The sequence below is a fragment of the Pelecanus crispus genome, chromosome 6 (genome assembly GCF_030463565.1).
Source record: "Pelecanus crispus isolate bPelCri1 chromosome 6, bPelCri1.pri, whole genome shotgun sequence".
Classification (NCBI taxonomy): domain Eukaryota; kingdom Metazoa; phylum Chordata; class Aves; order Pelecaniformes; family Pelecanidae; genus Pelecanus; species Pelecanus crispus.
Genome location: NC_134648.1, coordinates 45,041,447 through 45,058,682, shown reverse-complemented (window position 1 = coordinate 45,058,682; position 17,236 = coordinate 45,041,447). Strand labels below are relative to the sequence as shown.

General features: G+C 40.1%; 1 protein-coding gene across 2 annotated transcripts in view; it reads left to right on the top strand.

Annotated features, from left to right (window-relative positions):
• Positions 1 to 13,364, top strand: part of BAZ1A (bromodomain adjacent to zinc finger domain 1A) — a 65,574-nt gene extending 52,210 nt beyond the window's left edge. For both annotated transcript variants that reach the window (XM_075712477.1, XM_075712476.1), the window contains 6 exons: positions 6,108 to 6,355; positions 6,476 to 6,702; positions 7,934 to 8,418; positions 9,526 to 9,671; positions 11,888 to 11,975; positions 12,522 to 13,364. In XM_075712477.1, coding sequence (XP_075568592.1) covers positions 6,108 to 6,355; positions 6,476 to 6,702; positions 7,934 to 8,418; positions 9,526 to 9,671; positions 11,888 to 11,975; positions 12,522 to 12,712 — 1,385 coding nt within the window. In that variant the 3' untranslated portion in view covers positions 12,713 to 13,364. The remainder of the gene's footprint in view (positions 1 to 6,107; positions 6,356 to 6,475; positions 6,703 to 7,933; positions 8,419 to 9,525; positions 9,672 to 11,887; positions 11,976 to 12,521) is intronic.
• Positions 13,365 to 17,236: the final 3,872 nt, after the last annotated feature.

Genomic DNA, 17,236 nt, shown 5'->3' with positions numbered 1-17,236 from the left:
ATGTTTTTGCCTGACCTTTTGATGATGAGGTTTCTTGGTGGAGTTTCTTGTTTGTTTTTAACTTGGGAGTCTTGTTTTCCTTTAGATGCCTTATACTGTGTGACAAAGTCTACAGGATAGGCAATCTTACGTGATTTGTATGTCTTAAATCTCATATATTTGTTTACCAGACGCTGCCTGTGCATCTCTTCTGCTCTGAAAGATGGTACCGCTGTAAGATTACTATAATGTATAGAATAACCTACAGAGCTGAGGGAGCAGGAAGGATCCCAGGTCTCCTCTGCTCTGGCTTACTGCCCTGACCATTAAGCAACAGTGTCAGGTTCCCTCTTCCTTGCTTTACCTCTGGTGCCAAGCGTCTCATGTTTTCGGTTGCGTAATGGACCGCTTTTAGCAGGAGACGAGTCTGAATGAAGGCAAGGTTTCAGTTTTGTCACTAGAGAGCTCTTGGAGGAGCCACGGCTTTGAGTGGCTCTGTAGTAAAGACAGCTTAAAACACACACCTGTTCACTGATGACTTTCTGACCACTAGGCAGTCGGTTATGTCATATGAAAGGTGCTCTGGCTGGGGAACTTCTGGACGTGACCAGAAGGCACAACTGCAAAGTGTCAAGGAAACCTGTGTGTTTGAGAGGCATCTTGGCAAACTTAGGCACGTTAGAGGCCAAGCAGCAGTTCTGGATGCAGCCCTTTCTGGATATATCTCTTCAGTGTTTCAGACATGCTTAAAAAAAAAAAAAAAAAGTTAAAAAAGTGTGTAAAATTTGCATGACCTTATGTTCAGCTTGCGCTCCCCGTTTGGAAACAATGCCTTTGCATGCTACTACAGCAAGTTCTGTTTCTTAGTTTGCAACTTGCCTAAGTATAACAGGCAAAGAAAAGTTCTCTACTTAGCTTGTTAAGGAGGTGTTAGTAGTGTTACTAAACCTTCTATTAAAAAGTGGACACTGCTGCTTGCTCGGGAGCTACCTTGTGCTCAGAACTGTGGCACCCTCTTTCATTGACCCCTCTAGGAAGTGGCCAACAGTACTCTGATGATAGAAATTAGCTTTTAGTTTGTAACCACTGGGTTTTGGTTTGTGGGTATTTTGGTTTTGTTTGCCTGTTCTTATATAGATCATTGGGTCCGTATGCTCTTTTTTTCCGAACAGGAGCTTTTTTTATAGTTGTTTCAACTATTTAATGGAACTGTCCCCTAGACAAAAACGCTTGCATATCAGTTTCTAATGCTAAACCTGACAAACCCAACTTTTTACACTGATTTAATTACCACTGAAGTAAAAACACTGCAAGTCAAGCAAGTGCTAGGAGTACCAAAAGTAGCTATACAGGGGAACACTTTCGGTAAAAAGAGTACCCCTGCATTTCTGCTTTAAACCAACCTGAATGTTCTTTGTCATTATTTCAGTTGTTGCCTTCACTGTGGAGTTTCTTTTCCCTCTCCCCCGCTTCACTGTGCTCTAGTCCTATTAGGGAATGGAGCCATACCTAACAATTTTTAGTTTTCACGCTATTTACAGCTTCTTGTACTAAAGGCAGCGCAGTGAAATTCACTGCAGTCACTGGCAAGTTTATCCCGGTGGCCTCCAGGGTGCAGAGCAGACAAAGGGACCCAGCAGAGCACTAAAAGGACCAGCTGCTCCTCTCTGCTCCGTTTTTGTTCTGAGGCTCTGTCAGGCTGCCAAGAGCCTCGCTGGTGATTCTGATAAGTTTAGAGTTGAGGTGCATACCAAATACTCAAGTGGAAGAGCAAGAAAAGACGGACACAGAAGATAGCAATGCAAAAGGAGATCTTGAAACCCCAGAAACAGCACCCTCTGCCTCGCAGAGCAGCTAGATGGCTGCTAATCTTATGATGCCTGGTGATGAAATGTAACATGACTTAATCCTATGCATTTCTTAATTATGAATTGTGTTTTAGAAATCCTTTCATTACACATTAGCTATGAAAATTTGGTTTTTCTTCCTTCAGTCCAGCCCAAGGTAATGTTTGGGGAGAATCACAAGAAGGGGGCTGCAGTTTGCAGTATCTGTTTTTCCTGCAAAAATTCTGAGTTAAGATGTAAAAAAGCTTGTTGGTTTTTTTGTTTTTTTTTTAAATAGGTGTTTGATGGAAACTCTGAAGTGCTGTGTCTCAGATAAAAAATACATTTGAGGGGGAAGAAATACAAGCAATTTTTATTCTGGAATTTGCTTGTGTTTAGTATAAATTACTTTTCCTTATATTTTGAAGTACTTTGCGGTGGAGAAGTAGGTCTCATCATTCCTACCACATAGATGTGAAAATTGAGGTATAAAATGATGAAGTGATTTGGTTGCCCTGGAGTTCAGTGAGACAGCCATGAAAAAATCCCTGCCTTCTGCACTAGTGCAGGACCAGTCATTAAGCATCCTTTGGATTTCCATACGAAAGGTTGGATTCTAATTCATGGGAGCACCTTTGTGACTGATATAGGGAACCATTTACCTCCTTTTTAACTTGTGCCATGCATTTCTTGTGGGACAAAAAAAATTACAGCTTTTTCACTCCTTTTTGCTTGTCTTTGTTCCATTCCATTCCTTTCTTTCTAGATTTTGATTATTTTTGTTTCCTCTATTCCCAAAGTTGTTTCCTTTTCTATTTATAATTGTCCTCCCCATAATAGCATCAGACATCTTCCAGCAGTGAACTGGGACAGGATTAGTTATATATGCATGCTTTGTTCTGGTGCTTTTGTTACTTCCCTGCAGAGTTTCATGAGCAGAGGCAGCGAAGGTGGAAGTGGGCTTTTCTTCTGAGGAAGAATTTTTTGTTTTCAGAGAAGGCAGTCAAAGAAGGTACCTTGCATTTGGAGCAGATGAGGTTTACTATGGCTCTTACTTTCTGGGAGAGTAATTTCATCATTTTAATACTCAGGAACACTCCTGCACAAAAATATCTTAAGTATGTCATTTCACATGGACAGACGAGCTAGTTCTCTTGGTTCTTGAGGACTCTGCCCATAAACTGGCTATATTTTTGAGATGTTAGGAGGTTCGTGGAAGCATAGACCAGGCAAGTTGTTTGCTGAGAGAGAAACCTGTGGTCAGTAAGCTGCTCCTACAGCCATTTATACCAGAGATGGGCAGAAAGGTAAGGGGGGGGTAGGTTTAGTAGCTTTTGGTTTAAGCCTTCTGTTTGTAGTGGGAGTCAAAGTAAATCCTGGGATGTGCAATTTCTCCATGCACATTATTCTCTTACCCTTCCCTGCCTACCTTTTTCCACATGCACATGTTGGGAACCACTGTTCTAGTTACATTTTTAGACTACGCAAGTATGGATTATAAAAATTAATTAAAAAATGATCTGCCATGCTTCAAAAAGATATTTGAAATAACTTTATGAATTTAATGTTAGGTAAAGCAGAAGATGATGAAAGGAACCACTGGGGGGATAAAAAGAGGAAGAGAGTGGAAGACAAGACTAGTCAGAGAGATGGTAAATTTTAAATGTTATTTGTATTGCTAACAATTAGAAAGTATTGAATATTTTATCAGGTTTTCCTTTTTTTAAAAAAAAAAAAAACTTTAATAATTTTGTAGCCAGTTTCTTACATTGAAGCAGTTGCAGTATTGAAGCCAAAGGTTTAAACATGGGTAGTAAAACAAGTAACAGCTCAAAGATTTTAAAAAAAAAAAAAATAATATTTTTTTGTTTAAGTTTCCTGCAACCAGAGATAAAGGGCTGTATTTTCTTTTTATCACTTTGGGACAGAAATCTGCATGCTCACATAATCCAACCCCCCCCCCCCCCCCCCCCCCCAATCCCCTGGTTTGTTTTTTTTTTTTTTTTGAAACTTCGTAGCATTGTGCAACTGCATATCCCTTCTGGAAATACTAAAATGAAAAACCCTTCCCTGAACTCAATTAGCTATTGATAGATGAGTGCTTAGATCTGTCAAACAACTTCATTTGCATTGTAGCAAGGCTTGGAGGGCTTAGCTGACAGAGGGGTATCCCACTGCGCAATGTAGAGCTGCTCAGGCACAAAGGAAGAGGCCGTTTCTCCCTCCAAGTTAACAATATAAATGAGAAAGATGATGGATGGAAGAAAAAAGTGTTGTTATTATTTTACAAATTGGGATCTGAAACAGCAGGTGTCATTTGGTGTTTTTCTTTCAGCAGCAGGACGTGCTGAAGCAGGTCGTGGTCAGTAATTTCTGTCTCTATATCGCAACTGCCGTTTTGCAGTGCAAGTACTTGTTGTGTTGTGTGATGAACTATATTGGTGAACCAATGCAGGCTAGAAATAACCACCTCAAAAAAGTAATAACGCTCGAGCTGCCATTGTCAGCAAAAGAAATGCTTGCCAAACTATATATATATACTTAAGATAAAGTGTCTTTGCCAGAGTTATAGTAGAAATCTGCAGCAGAACTGAGAACTGAAGTGGGTTAGATTCTAGAGTCCTGACAAGCGGTTTTAATTTTCTTCTTACCGAATTTTAAAAAAATACGTTGAGAGAGATACTGCAGTGCTGTGAAAAGGACCTTGTCCACTATCCTTGGTAAGACTGAACTTGAGACAGGAAACCCAAAGGTGAAGAAATAGGAAATTTTAGGAAATACAGATTTGTGTTTGCAGTGCAGGAGTGGCTATATTTTATTTATGAAGCCATGTTGCCTGTTTATCCTCTGCCTTCTCCCATCACTTCTCTTGAGCTGCTTGCTGCTAATGCAAATGTATGCAAGATTAGGCAAATCCTGGCAGCCAGTTGATGAGAAGGCAGAAAGACCTTGCCAGAAGAGCAATTAGTCTCATTTTTGTTCTTTCATTTTATTTGTTATTACATATTTTCTCTTCCTATTCCTGAGGAGAAATCATTTGGCAGACAGGTGGATCATAGGCCGTTCCTGTGCCCACTGTGACAAGTACAGCGGGCAAGGTGGCATTTTATATTGGAGTACATCATTGATCAGCTAGAGATCACGCAGTAATAACTGGACTATCACTTTTAGAAGGGAAATCTGTGGACATTTCTATAATCAAAAGTACTGCTGTATTGTCTCTTTCTCTCCTTAAACCTTCTTTCTTTAAAATGCAAGAAATAGCTTTCAGCATTCATAAAGACATTCCCTTTCTGCTCAGCAGCAGCAGTGCAGGGTGTAATTTACACCTTTTCATTTCTCTAGCTCCTCAAACAGCCCATTTGCTTCTGTAATTCCCAGCTGCTCATTCCCGTTTGCTACTACTCCCTCGCTATTCTGCATGTGTATTTGTGTGGCTGCTTCAGTGGTCTGGATTGCAATCCAAACCTGTTTGAAAATACAATGTAATATCTCACCCCTGCCCCTCCCCTCCCAATTTATTTCTAACTTAATTAGGATCCCAGTTCTTACTTGGTTTGCCACTAGGTGTGTACCATAGATTCATGTGTGCTATATTGCTTATAAAATATCAAGAAAACAGTTATTTTTCAACCAGACCAGTCACCCGGTCTGGTTAACCACACTGATGTGCAGGTTCTTGTGAAGGCGGAGTACGGGGCAGGAAAAAAGGTATTGACACACGGGGAGAGGGCTGAAAAATGTCTGCTAGACTGTACGGGGGCAGGGGCAAATGTGGGTGAGAAGAGCCCTTTAAGCTGTTTTTTGCTGGTGAAGTCTCTGTTTAATGCACTTTCTTTAAATGTTAGTATTTTGGGATTTCAAAATGTACGTACAAGGGAAAGTAAATTGGGAGTGTGATTTCCCGCCCCTCCCCCCCACCCCAAGCGATCTTCATTTATACTTTATAAATTGAATCAAATTGTTAGGTTTCCAGGTTGACATCTGAGTAAGACTTTTATGTCTTTCTTATGTCCTATGTATGTGCAAGTTCTAAGTTGAATCAGTATTGAAGAGTAAAATCTTACAGCTTCAGCAGCTTCGAAACTAAACTAAGGAGGAAATATTCAAGTACTGAAGAGATTAAGACAACGATTATAATGTTATCCCAGTTTACTACTGCTATCTGTTTGAAAGTCAGAGCCTTACCTCATAGTGTAGGATAACCTGGATGTTTGAAAAAGAAGTTTGATCATCCTGCTTTTTTCTTTTTCTTTTCTTTTTTTTTTTTTTTTTTTTTTTAATCCCGTTCTTTAATGGAAGATGCCAGTGATGGTGGACGATCCTATAAAACAGTTTTGGATCGCTGGAGAGAGTCACTTCTTTCTTCTACCAGCTTGTCCCAAGTCTTCCTTCATCTCTCTACACTGGATCGAAGTGTCATCTGGTCAAAGTCCATCCTCAATGCTCGCTGTAAAGTGTGTCGAAAGAAAGGCGATGCAGAAAGCATGGTGCTGTGTGATGGCTGCGATCGAGGCTATCATACTTACTGTATCAGGCCCAAGCTCAAGGTATCTGAGGGAAAAGAAGTGCTTCCTATTTGTACAAAACTTGAGTAGTTCTTATGACTTAATTGCATATTACTAATGTTTGCTCTTTTTTGGTTTTTTTTTCTGTTCTTCTGTTTCTAGGTCATTCCTGAAGGAGACTGGTTTTGTCCAGAGTGCCGACCAAAACAGCGCTCTAGACGCCTCTCCTCCAGACAGAGACCTTCTGTGGAAAGTGATGAAGAGACTGCTGAACGACTAGGAGAAGGGGAAGAAGAGGCAAACTATGATGAAATGGGACAAAGTGAGGAAGAGCGTTATGAAGAAGAGCAAGATGAGGAGGATGAATCTCAAGAGGAGGAAGAGATGAGGTAAATTAGACATCCATTAAAGTGGTTTCCTACTGAAATATCTTGATTATTAGGTGGAGTAATAGTTCACATAAGCACATATCTTGAAAATCCAATATGAAAAAGATGTTTATTAAAAAAAAAAAATAATCACAGCTTGTTATGAGTTTGGCTATTACTGATGAGTTTAATATTAACAAAAGTTAGGTTCACTGGACTTAGAATCGCTTTTCAGGATGAAAATTCCAGCCTTGACATCCAGGTGGGTGAGAGATGGCCATCAGAGTTGCAGCTCTGTATAGCTACTGTTTGTATATAAAGTAGGGAGAGTTTCAAACAGTAGAGATTTTCTGGAGAAAACCTGGAGTTGTTTTTGTCCAGTTTTGAATTTTGGGGGACTAGATGCATACAGTAAGTAGTGGAACATTAGGGACAACAAGGTCATCTGCTGGAGGCTATGTGATACTGGGAGGACTTGAGGACTTCTGCAGCAGCTGTTTGGAAAACAAAACAAAAAACAACCCCAACCCCACACCCCCCACCCACACACACACTACCCCCTCCCAACCACCACCAACAGAAACCCCTAAATAATCCAATGTGATAATGTCAGTAAAGTGATGGATTTGATGCACGTGCCAGGAGCGTAAAAATTAAAGGAAACTTTCCTGATCTCGGAGTATTTTTCTTTTTGATACAGTCTTTTGAATTGACTGAAGCAAGATTATTTGTGGCTCTGACAGTTGGGATTCAGTAGTTGGAGAGAACTTGCCTCTCCTTGAGAAGTAAATTTATCTCAGGGATCTTCCTTCTCTCCTGTAATAGAAGGAGAGTCTTGAGTTAGTAATATGCTCTCATTAGGGTTTAACTTTTATACTTAATGTTTTAGAACTGCAGTTTATGTAGCTGACAATATTGTTCAAAATCCTAGTAGTTACAGTTGCTGTGAGAAGTGAGTGATTTAAAGAAATTGGTAGCTGGTGCTCCAGTTGATACATTCATATTGCACAAGCTGCAAGGTTGTTCAGAATTCTGAGCATTTCTTGAAAATATGTGCTCCACGTAATATTTAAGAGACTTCAGAGCAGTATTTAAGATAATGGTAATTGGATGACTGCATCAGTTTGAATGCAAGCTGCTTACCAGTCCAACCTTGAATGGCTGGAGTTTCTAAATGCTGAATTAGAAAACTGAGGGAAAAGAGAGGAATGGAATTTTGGGATAAACAAACATAATTGTTCACTTTTTGTAGCCCAGCAAAGCAAGGAAGACCTCAGGTCAAGTTTCCGTTAAAAATGAGAGCAGCTAAGCTCAACAATCCATTCTCAAGTCGAAACAGCCAGCGTCAGGCAAGATACGCTTCTCGGAGTCAGCAGAACACACCTAAGCAAACTGAATCTTCATCTAAAGTTACCAGAAGGGGTTTAAGAAAGGTAAAATCAGCCCCTCCATCAGTGACAAAGCCTTCTTTAAGACTGAATAGCCGGACCACTCGTCAGAGCCAAAGTTCATTACAAGCAGGTGTATTTGTGGAATTACTTGGTCCTCGAAGGAGACGAAGAGGAAGAAAGAATGATGATAACACACTGGAAAACAGCCCTTCCAATTCTCTCGGATTTAGAATTGTTGATACTGCAGACTCGAACGAACGGCTTAGGAAGTATCCGGATTCTGCTTCAAAGCTTTCTCTTCCTGTTACTGAACCCAAGAGAAGAGGCAGGAAACGACAATCCACAGGTTAGAGAAACGTGTTTGTCCAGAACGAAATCCACGTTCTGTTCCTTGCTAAAATATTTGTGTGGTAGAGCAAGGAGACTAGAAGTGGCGGTTGAAAGCATTTTTACCACTTTCAACAAAACAGCTCCCTTCTTTTGCAGTGACAGAAGTGAACCTTAAAAAAAAAAAAATTTTAGTCATCTAAAGAATAAATACTTGATTTGCCAAGGAGATTTATCATATCCATATTTGAAATTTCATATTTGCACACAATATGGAGCAATTGTTAATAAGTGGATAGAAAATGTGAAAGTGATATTTATGCCTTAACCCCTGCAAATGTAAATGTTTACTTAAAACTTTTATGATTGTGTTTTATTAAAGAGTTAGATATTGAAGAACACAGATATAGGCAAGGTAGTGAAATTGAATATACGTGTCCAACAGGAAACTGCCACCAGAAGAAAAATGTTGTCTTATCTGGTATAGGGCTAACAGTGTCCTTGCTTGTTAAGCTATTACCAAGTATTTGATGGTAGGGAAATACTTGCTACAATAACCTTTTAAAAACAAAAAGGACCCAGTGTGAGACTGAAGAGTGTAAAAGAGGCTGCACTCCAGTGTGGCAGCCTTGTATTCTGCACTGTTTCTGTCCTTCGCCATTGGGAGTTTCTGGGCTTAGCCTCTATCCACCCTGCTGACTAATCTTGAAAGCAGATAAAACCACTCTGAATAGAGGTTTTGTGGAAGTAAAAGTTATAAGCAGGCAGCTTATTCTGTTTTTCTCTAATAGGGCTTTTCTTTAAGTGTTTAACAAATTGTTTTAAAATTGAAATCGGTGGAAAAAATCCTTTCCAAAACTAATGCGATGAAGGAGAATGGAGGAGGAACCCAGCTAAGTCCTGGTACTTAGCATTTCGTACAGCAAGAGAGACATTTAGTGGTTAATAACAAGGCTGTAGTATAGTTAATACCTGAAGGCAAACTACCTGAGTTGTGCCCTGAAACTAGTTTTAGTACCCAAGAATAAGTGTTTCACTTTTTTTTTTTTTTAATTTTTTTTTATTTTACTTGTCAGGTTTTTATTTTTATCTGGTGGGGTGTTGTTTTTTCTTTTTTTTTCTCCAGAATCATCTCCTCAAACCTCACTGAACAGGAGAAGTTCAGGACGTCAAGGGGGAGTCCATGAACTCTCAGCTTTTGAACAACTCGTAGTGGAACTGGTACGACACGATGACAGCTGGCCTTTCATGAAACTGGTTTCCAAAATCCAGGTAACTGATAGAACTGTAGAGGGAGTGATAGTGGTTGAGAATCCTGTTTGCTGACAGTAAAACTTGGGATTTAAAGCATTGCCCAAACAGGGGAATGCTAAGCAACGGGATTCAGGAGAACTCTCACATTTCAGCTCAAATATTGGTGCCAGAAATAAGTTTTCCAATTGACATGGTATTGGGAAAATTTTAAATACGCATGCCATTAAGCATTTAAAAATGTGAAATGCTTCGATTTGGGGGAGGTGTGGGCAAACCCAAAAAACCCAAACACCAAACAGAGCACAGGACTGCTAAAGGTAAGCTTATGGATGTTAATTATTTAGTTGAATTACTCTTCAACTTATGCAAAGGTATTTTGAGAACAGACCTGCAATAAAATAACAAGGTAGGAACAACTTCACTCTGATGCTAACTATAATGCAGTAAAAATCTGATTTCTTAACAAGAGGGAAATTAAATTAAGAACTAAGCTTAGACTTTAAAATACTTGATGGTAAAGTACATACCCAAAGTAAGTGCTCCTTTAGAGGTTTGTATTACAATAGAAGTTCCCAAGGCACATCTGCTTTTCTGTAGGCTGCACTGGCTTGTCAGTTGTAAGGCACTGCTGAAACTATCCTCCCCTAACAATATGCCTGTCCACTCTAAGCCCTCTGGAGCAACGCTGCGCAAACATTCGGGCAAGATCTAGAGCTCGGTGTCTAAGTGCTCTATTAAAATTAACAGTGATAGCTGTTAAATGAAGATTTGAAACTCTGAATTCAGAGTCACAGATAGCTGGAAGGATTAATGTGGATTAATCTGGACAAAAAGAATGATGTACAAATGTGAATGAAGGATGGTAAGCACAGAGGAGGAATAGGAGAGAAATTTTGAATGAAACGGAGAGTAGTGTCTGCCTGCTGGAGTACAGGAATTACACTGGAAAGTGCAAGAATCTGGTGAATGCAAGGACGCTTCTTAAGGAGGGATGGAGAATTCAACTTAATCTTGATCCTGAAAAGAAACTGCTAGAATTCAGTGCATGTCAGTTTGCCTGAATCAATCACTAAGGGATAGTCTCTGTATAGTTCAGAAAGAAAAATCCATGCCTGAGTGACCCAAATTTTCTTTATGACAGAACTTTTGGTTTAAACTTTTTGCTGCCTTTAAGACAATGCAAAAATAAATTGAATGATCAGTGCACAGCAAGCCAGAAAGAGAATCACCTTTCTTTTTAGTACTTATGTAAACAGTACTCCTAAACGGAAAGGAATGAAAAATCTGTCAATCTAATACTATTTCTCTACTAATGCTTTCTCTAAGTTTGTTTGCAGGTTGCACTTCATAAAGTAAAGTTACAGGCCATAACCAAGAACTTGTTTTTAAAACACACATGATGGTACCCGTGGGGGTTGGTTTTGGGGTTTTTTTTTTGTTGTTTTTTAAACAAGAAAAGTCAAATTTGGATGGGATATCTTTTTCTCCCCCCCGCCTCCTTTGTGAGTGAGACAGAGTCACCCTAAGCTTGGTGCTTACCTGGAATTCAAAATCTGTGATCCAAATGATCAGTGTCCTTAAGGGTTAAGCAATCCTTTTCCTCCCCTCACTTTTATCACTTAAGGACTGTTCTGAGTGGCTCTTTATCTCTGGTACTTGCGTACTGAGTCCTGCTTGCTACAGAAGGGTTCGCTACCTTCTCTTCAACACAACTAAATGGAATCTCAGGATTTCACTTCTCTTGCAAGACTGCCAGACGGTGAATGGTAGTGGGGCAAAAATGGCCTTTAATCATGATGAAGGAGCTTTTAATATTGTAGCATGTTACAGGAAAATGAAAAGTTTTTAAATCTTGGAATAATTTTTGTGCTTGACAGATGGGAATAGCTGGAACAGCGTAATGCTTATCTGCTCATGCAATTTTCCTACAGTTGTTCACAGGGTATTTAGGATTAGATTTATTCATTGAACTGCTGGCTAATGTTTGTTGTGGTCTGCTACTTTAATGATATAAAACATGGAAAAACAATACCTGAAAACTAATACTCAGTTCAGGAAATGAAGATGGTTGCTTGGGACTCCTCTGTTTATTTAAAAACAAACCCAAAATGCTTTCTGCTAATGCATGATTTGCTTATTTTTTTATATAGGTAGAATTTTAACCTTCCAGTAGAATTTTAGCCTTCCATTTGTTTGTCTATGTATCATTCTTTTTTTGTTTGGTTTTTTTAAAGGTACCAGACTACTATGATATTATCAAAAAACCTATTGCCTTAAATATAATCCGTGAAAAAGTGAATAAATGTGAATATAAGTTAGCATGTAAGTATTATTTATTGAAAGAGGTAATGGACCCTGTTCTCTCTCTAAAATAAATTCTTATCCTAAAATAGAGCTGTGTCAGAGGATTAGAAAGCTGAAGTTGTGTTTGGTTTGGGGTTTTGTGGTGGGTTTTGGTTTTTTTTCTTTTTTTCTTTAAGAGCATTTACTAATATTTTTAAAATAAGATTTGTTGAACATAGTTCTACTACCAAAATACATGATGTACAGGTAGATAAGAAATGAGCAGCCGACAGGCTGCTGGTTATTTCTCAAGCCTTTGATGTCAGTGAGTGACACTGAATTATTTAGAAAACGTACTGTTGTTACTGCTTGATTTGTATTTATTGATAATCAGAGAAATTTAAGAATGTTTACATGGCACTTCACTAATATAATGATAGAAACTTGACACATGTAAAGACATTTTTGTGGTGCAACTCTGTGTAGGATCACTGTACTAATTCAGTGGTGTCATCCTACTTTATCATACTGTGCTCTGATGACTTGGGACACACTAAATTAATTTATTTACTTTTTATTTACTAGCGGAATTCATTGAAGACATTGAGCTGATGTTTTCGAACTGCTTTGAATACAACCCTCGCAACACAAGTGAAGCAAAAGCTGGAACTAGACTTCAAGCTTTCTTCCACATTCAGGCTCAAAAGCTTGGACTTCCGATCACATCTGGTAATGTGGACCACGCCGCTCCCGCGGCAAAGAAGTCACGAATCTAACCTCTGCCTTCCAAAGGATTTTTTGAGGGAATCTGTTCATTAAAATGAAATGTTAAATCACACAGTCGTCATACCTGTATAAAGCAATAACAACTGTTTAACCACCTTGAAGTGTGGCCTGCACTATATTCTCAATGTAATATTAAGCACTCAGGAGAACGTAGGAAAGATTACCTTTGCTACAGTTTTATTCAGTGTCTAATAATTTTGATAGATGTACTGGATACAGTACTGGTTTACAGAGGTTTTGTACATTTTTAATACATTCATGTGTCCAAATATCTTCCAGAAGTACATTTTTTTTTTTCCTGCACCAAATGACCTTGTTTCATCCTCTAGATTTTGTAGGAGCTGTGGTATTGAGGGCTTTATCAACTCAGATAAAATCTTCTGCTGTAGCACAGTTGAAGAAACTGTGTGTATGTTTAAAACTTGTTTGAGCGTATCTTCTCAACACTACACATGAATGAGTACAATTGCATATCTTTAAAGTACTGTACCAGTGCTGGCTGGAGGTATTCAGTCTGAGTTTATTAAGTAGATATTTATTTAGCATTCAAAGTAATTTGTGAATTTGTTTTGTATTTATAAAATTTGTACTTGGGGATTAAAAACAAAAAAAAAAAAAAAAAAGAGAGTTCCATAACTTTTAAAATTTTTTTCTGGTCCTTTTTTTTTTTTTTTTTTTTTTGTTTTGTTTATTCCCCTCTAACTTGATGATCAATCAGTAAATACCTTCCCCTGTCCCTGGCAGTTCTTCTAGCAATGAGTAAATTTACAGGACTGTACTATAAGTTTCTACGTACAACTTTGGAAGTGTACAAATAAAATGACACATTTTTCAAAGTATTTTGAGCTTCTGGCATTTCCTTTTGAGTTAAACTGCTACACCATCTTCCCCAGTCATTTACTAGGTCAAGTTGCTGGAGAGAACATAGCAGAATTTGCTTTCAATACGAGTATACCACCCAGCATTTTTGGCAGCTGCAGCCAGTGTGATACCTGGTCTCTTGAGTGATGCAAATGTTCATCAGTATGTAGGGACTAACGCAAGAAGTATGTGTATAAGTTGTATGGTTCTTTAATTAGGATCTTTATTCTAACAGTGTAAAACCTCATAGCTTTGTTTAGCTGACCAGCAGCTTCTTTAAACTATCCTTACTATCCTTCATAGTTTCACTTTCAGTATTTATTAATTTAAATTTATTAAACTCAGTTTGAGTCAGTAGCTTTAAAACCCTTTTAAAACCAGTTTTGCCCACCTGGAGGTGTGCCATACTCTGAGAAAACAGCATGGAGCAGAAATTTGGGGGTAGGAGCGAAGAGGGTAGGAAAAACTGAAACATGAGGTTTGCTGCTGCAGCAACTTTTCTCCCTGTTTGCGCTAGCTTATGTTGTAGCATTAAGACCTGTATATGCTACAGACCTGAACAATTAATTGCTCTGTACTTGCGGGTTTTCTTTGCTGCTGTAGTGCTTACCTTGCCTTAGAGGTGGCAAGAACGGGCATTCTCTTGAGCCTAGGGAATGGATGGTGATAGATAGGAGACTGATGAGTTTGAAGTGTAGGATTTGGATTTTTTTCTTTAATAATAAAAAAGTCTAAAACTGAGAACAGTGGGGGATATTGTTTAGCTATGTCTGTCAATACTTCAGTGTTTCTATGCAAGCTTGTCCTTGTTCAGAGCTGACATCTCTCTCCTGTCAAGGTCAAGGATGCATTTCTTGTTCCCACCACAAAGAATGCTAAATACTGAAAAGAATGCGAGCAGCAGAAGACTTCTTTGCAGGGTGTAGTTTGCACTTGATACCCCTGCATCTGTCTAGTCCCAAGAGGATGTGAACATCCTGACTAGCAGGTTGCACAAACAGTTGTGCAAGTTCTTGTTCACATGAATAGTCCCCATTGATTTAAACGTGAATACTTTTGGGGCTGGGGGCACAGTGAGCTGAACAAGTCTATCTGTGGCAGATGCAATTTAAATTGTTACTGTCCCCAACCTACTCCCAGCTGTTCATTCCTATCACTCTTTCTCCAAGGTTATTTCCTTCAATAGCTTCCTCTCAGAAACACAGCTATAACTTTGAGTTTGGGTCGAGCAGGTGGGAACAGTTTAACCCAAATCTCTGCTTGTGATGGTGGTGTTGGTATGCTTGTGCTATGAGTTACCAATTTGTCATTAGGTTTGCAAGCCGAAGGCCTCAGTTAAACATGCTGAAGGTGAAATACAGAAAAGTGCCTGCTTCTCCTTTGAGCAGCTGTGCTTAAAATACTCATGTATGCTGCATGTGCAATGCAGATCTGACTGTCCTTGGCTTTAGTGGTGCTCACAGGGCATGAACCAAGCCCTCTGCTCCTGGCAGGAGACCGAGTTGGTACTTTTATTGCAGCTTTTTCGAACTGCAGCTATGCTTTTTCTGAGTTATGTCAAGACGTCTTTTTCTGGCTGTTTATTTCCCCCACGCACACCCCTTTGGAAAAAGGGAAATTGCTTCATATCTCCCTCCTTGTCTTAAGGGGCCAAGATATTCATGCTCTTTCTCCACCTGCCCCCCAAAACAAACCCATGTCTTACTGCGATCAGCGATCCCATGTGGTGTTAGCACTAGCATAAGGGACGTGCAGTATCTGCAGGCGGCTCCAAGCTGAAGTTTCACAAAGGTGCAGAAATGGATAAGGTCAACGGCTTCATCTTGGATCCAGAGGGCCTGACTAATCAGCTTGCACCAGACTCTTCAGGAAAACAGGCACTAGGCTTCCTTGAGCTCCAAGTCCAGCGTCTGTCCTCCAAGCAGCATTTTGCCAAGATCCAATAGTGATCCCTTTCTTGGTAGCTCAGATATATCTTAGCCGTGGCAGGTACCCAGACCCAGCTATACCAGCTGTTTTTCCTGCTGTGCAAATCCTGCCCCTTTCATGCAAGAATTACTGAGTAACCACTCTAGGCAATTTCTTCTGATGCTTTTTGTATATAACTCTTTCATAACCGTGGGGCCAGTTCCTTTGGAGGAATTGGGCTCCAACCCAAAGGACTCTCTCTTTCAGGAAATCTCAGCATTTCCTCAAAGACAACTTGCTCAGCTCCTGGCCACCACAGACTGTCAAAAGATTCAGAAGACAAATCCCTACAGCGGCTGCTCTTACTGGAAGCTGCCCTTCCTACCCAAGCTGGACGAGCTCAGAAGGAGAAGGCCTGTTCAAATGCAAGGATGTAGCCTTGTGTGGTGGTTGCAGTCAAGCTGATGCTGCTGGCTGTTCATGCTTAGGTGTCAGCTGGCAGCACCAAGGTAATGAAGTTGTTGTGCCAGGTCCCTTCACCTGTATTAGGAGGCAGGTGTTCACCTTGACTGGCATATCCAGTGTCAAATTCGCCTGCTGGAAGTTTAACTTCTGGAAACCTTTAAGGATGCTGGAAAGCTTGAGCTGCTTTGGTCTGGCAGACTGTGTGACAGATGTGAGCCAGCACTCTTCATTTGTGAAGGGTTTGGGCTGGGGCCACCACCCCCTGCTCTTGTGTGGAGGGTGTAGTTTTCAGTTTCAGAGAGAGCACATAAATGTTAGTATTAATAGTAAAGGACGGTGACCGTAGCATAATCTTAGCAAATATGGGCATTAGAAACCAGCAAGAAGCAGCCGAAAACCAGCCTGAAGTTGTAGTTATAGGGAGGCAGAGGTTGCCGGACCCTGAACAGCCCAACTTGATGCAGCCATCTGCCCCCCAACCAGCCACCTCTGAAACTATCATCGTCCAGAAGCGGAGATTCTGCTATGGATGTGCGCAGGCAGCAGATCCCTGGGGACACCAGACCACACCAGAGTCCTGCCCAACATCATGGTACTGCTGGACTGGTAATCTAGTACATTAGGATTTAGGAGATTACTTGGATGCTTTACGATTTTTGAATTATTGATGTAACTACTGAATTAACCCTTACCCTGCAACAATCCTGTATCTTCTATCCATTTGTATTCAAATAAATAGCATCAAACACTGATCGCGTTGCCTCCAGTGTGGATCATTATCATAACTGATTGCAACAATTTCAGCTAACACTTCTTGAGGCTACCAAGCACTATGTCTACTCCGTAAGAGCCTTCTCACTCTAAAAAAATTGCCAGCGCGCAGATGACTTGCAGGTAGTTTTCTGTGCGGCATTCGGCTCGGTTGCTGTAACTCCAGGAGCTCTGTCCCCTGCACTGCTGAACTGTCACCTTGATCTTCACGACAGCGACTTCTTGGTCTCGTTCTGCAGAGGCGCTCCTCGTGCATTACCCAGCTTGCTGTAAGGGGTTATCCTGAGATTTCTCAGCCTGCTACCATCGGACCAACTGATGTCTTCTTCCTCCTGCCCTTCATCAGCAACCTATTTCCCTTAATTTGGTGCTTCCTTAAACAGCACTCTATTAAATCTTTGCCTTTAAGTGCTCAATTCTATGTATGTCCAGTATCAGGCCTGTATAACAACCCCTCTTGGAGAATCTCCAGTTACCACCGATAAAGTTTCCCATTTTGTGGTACTCAG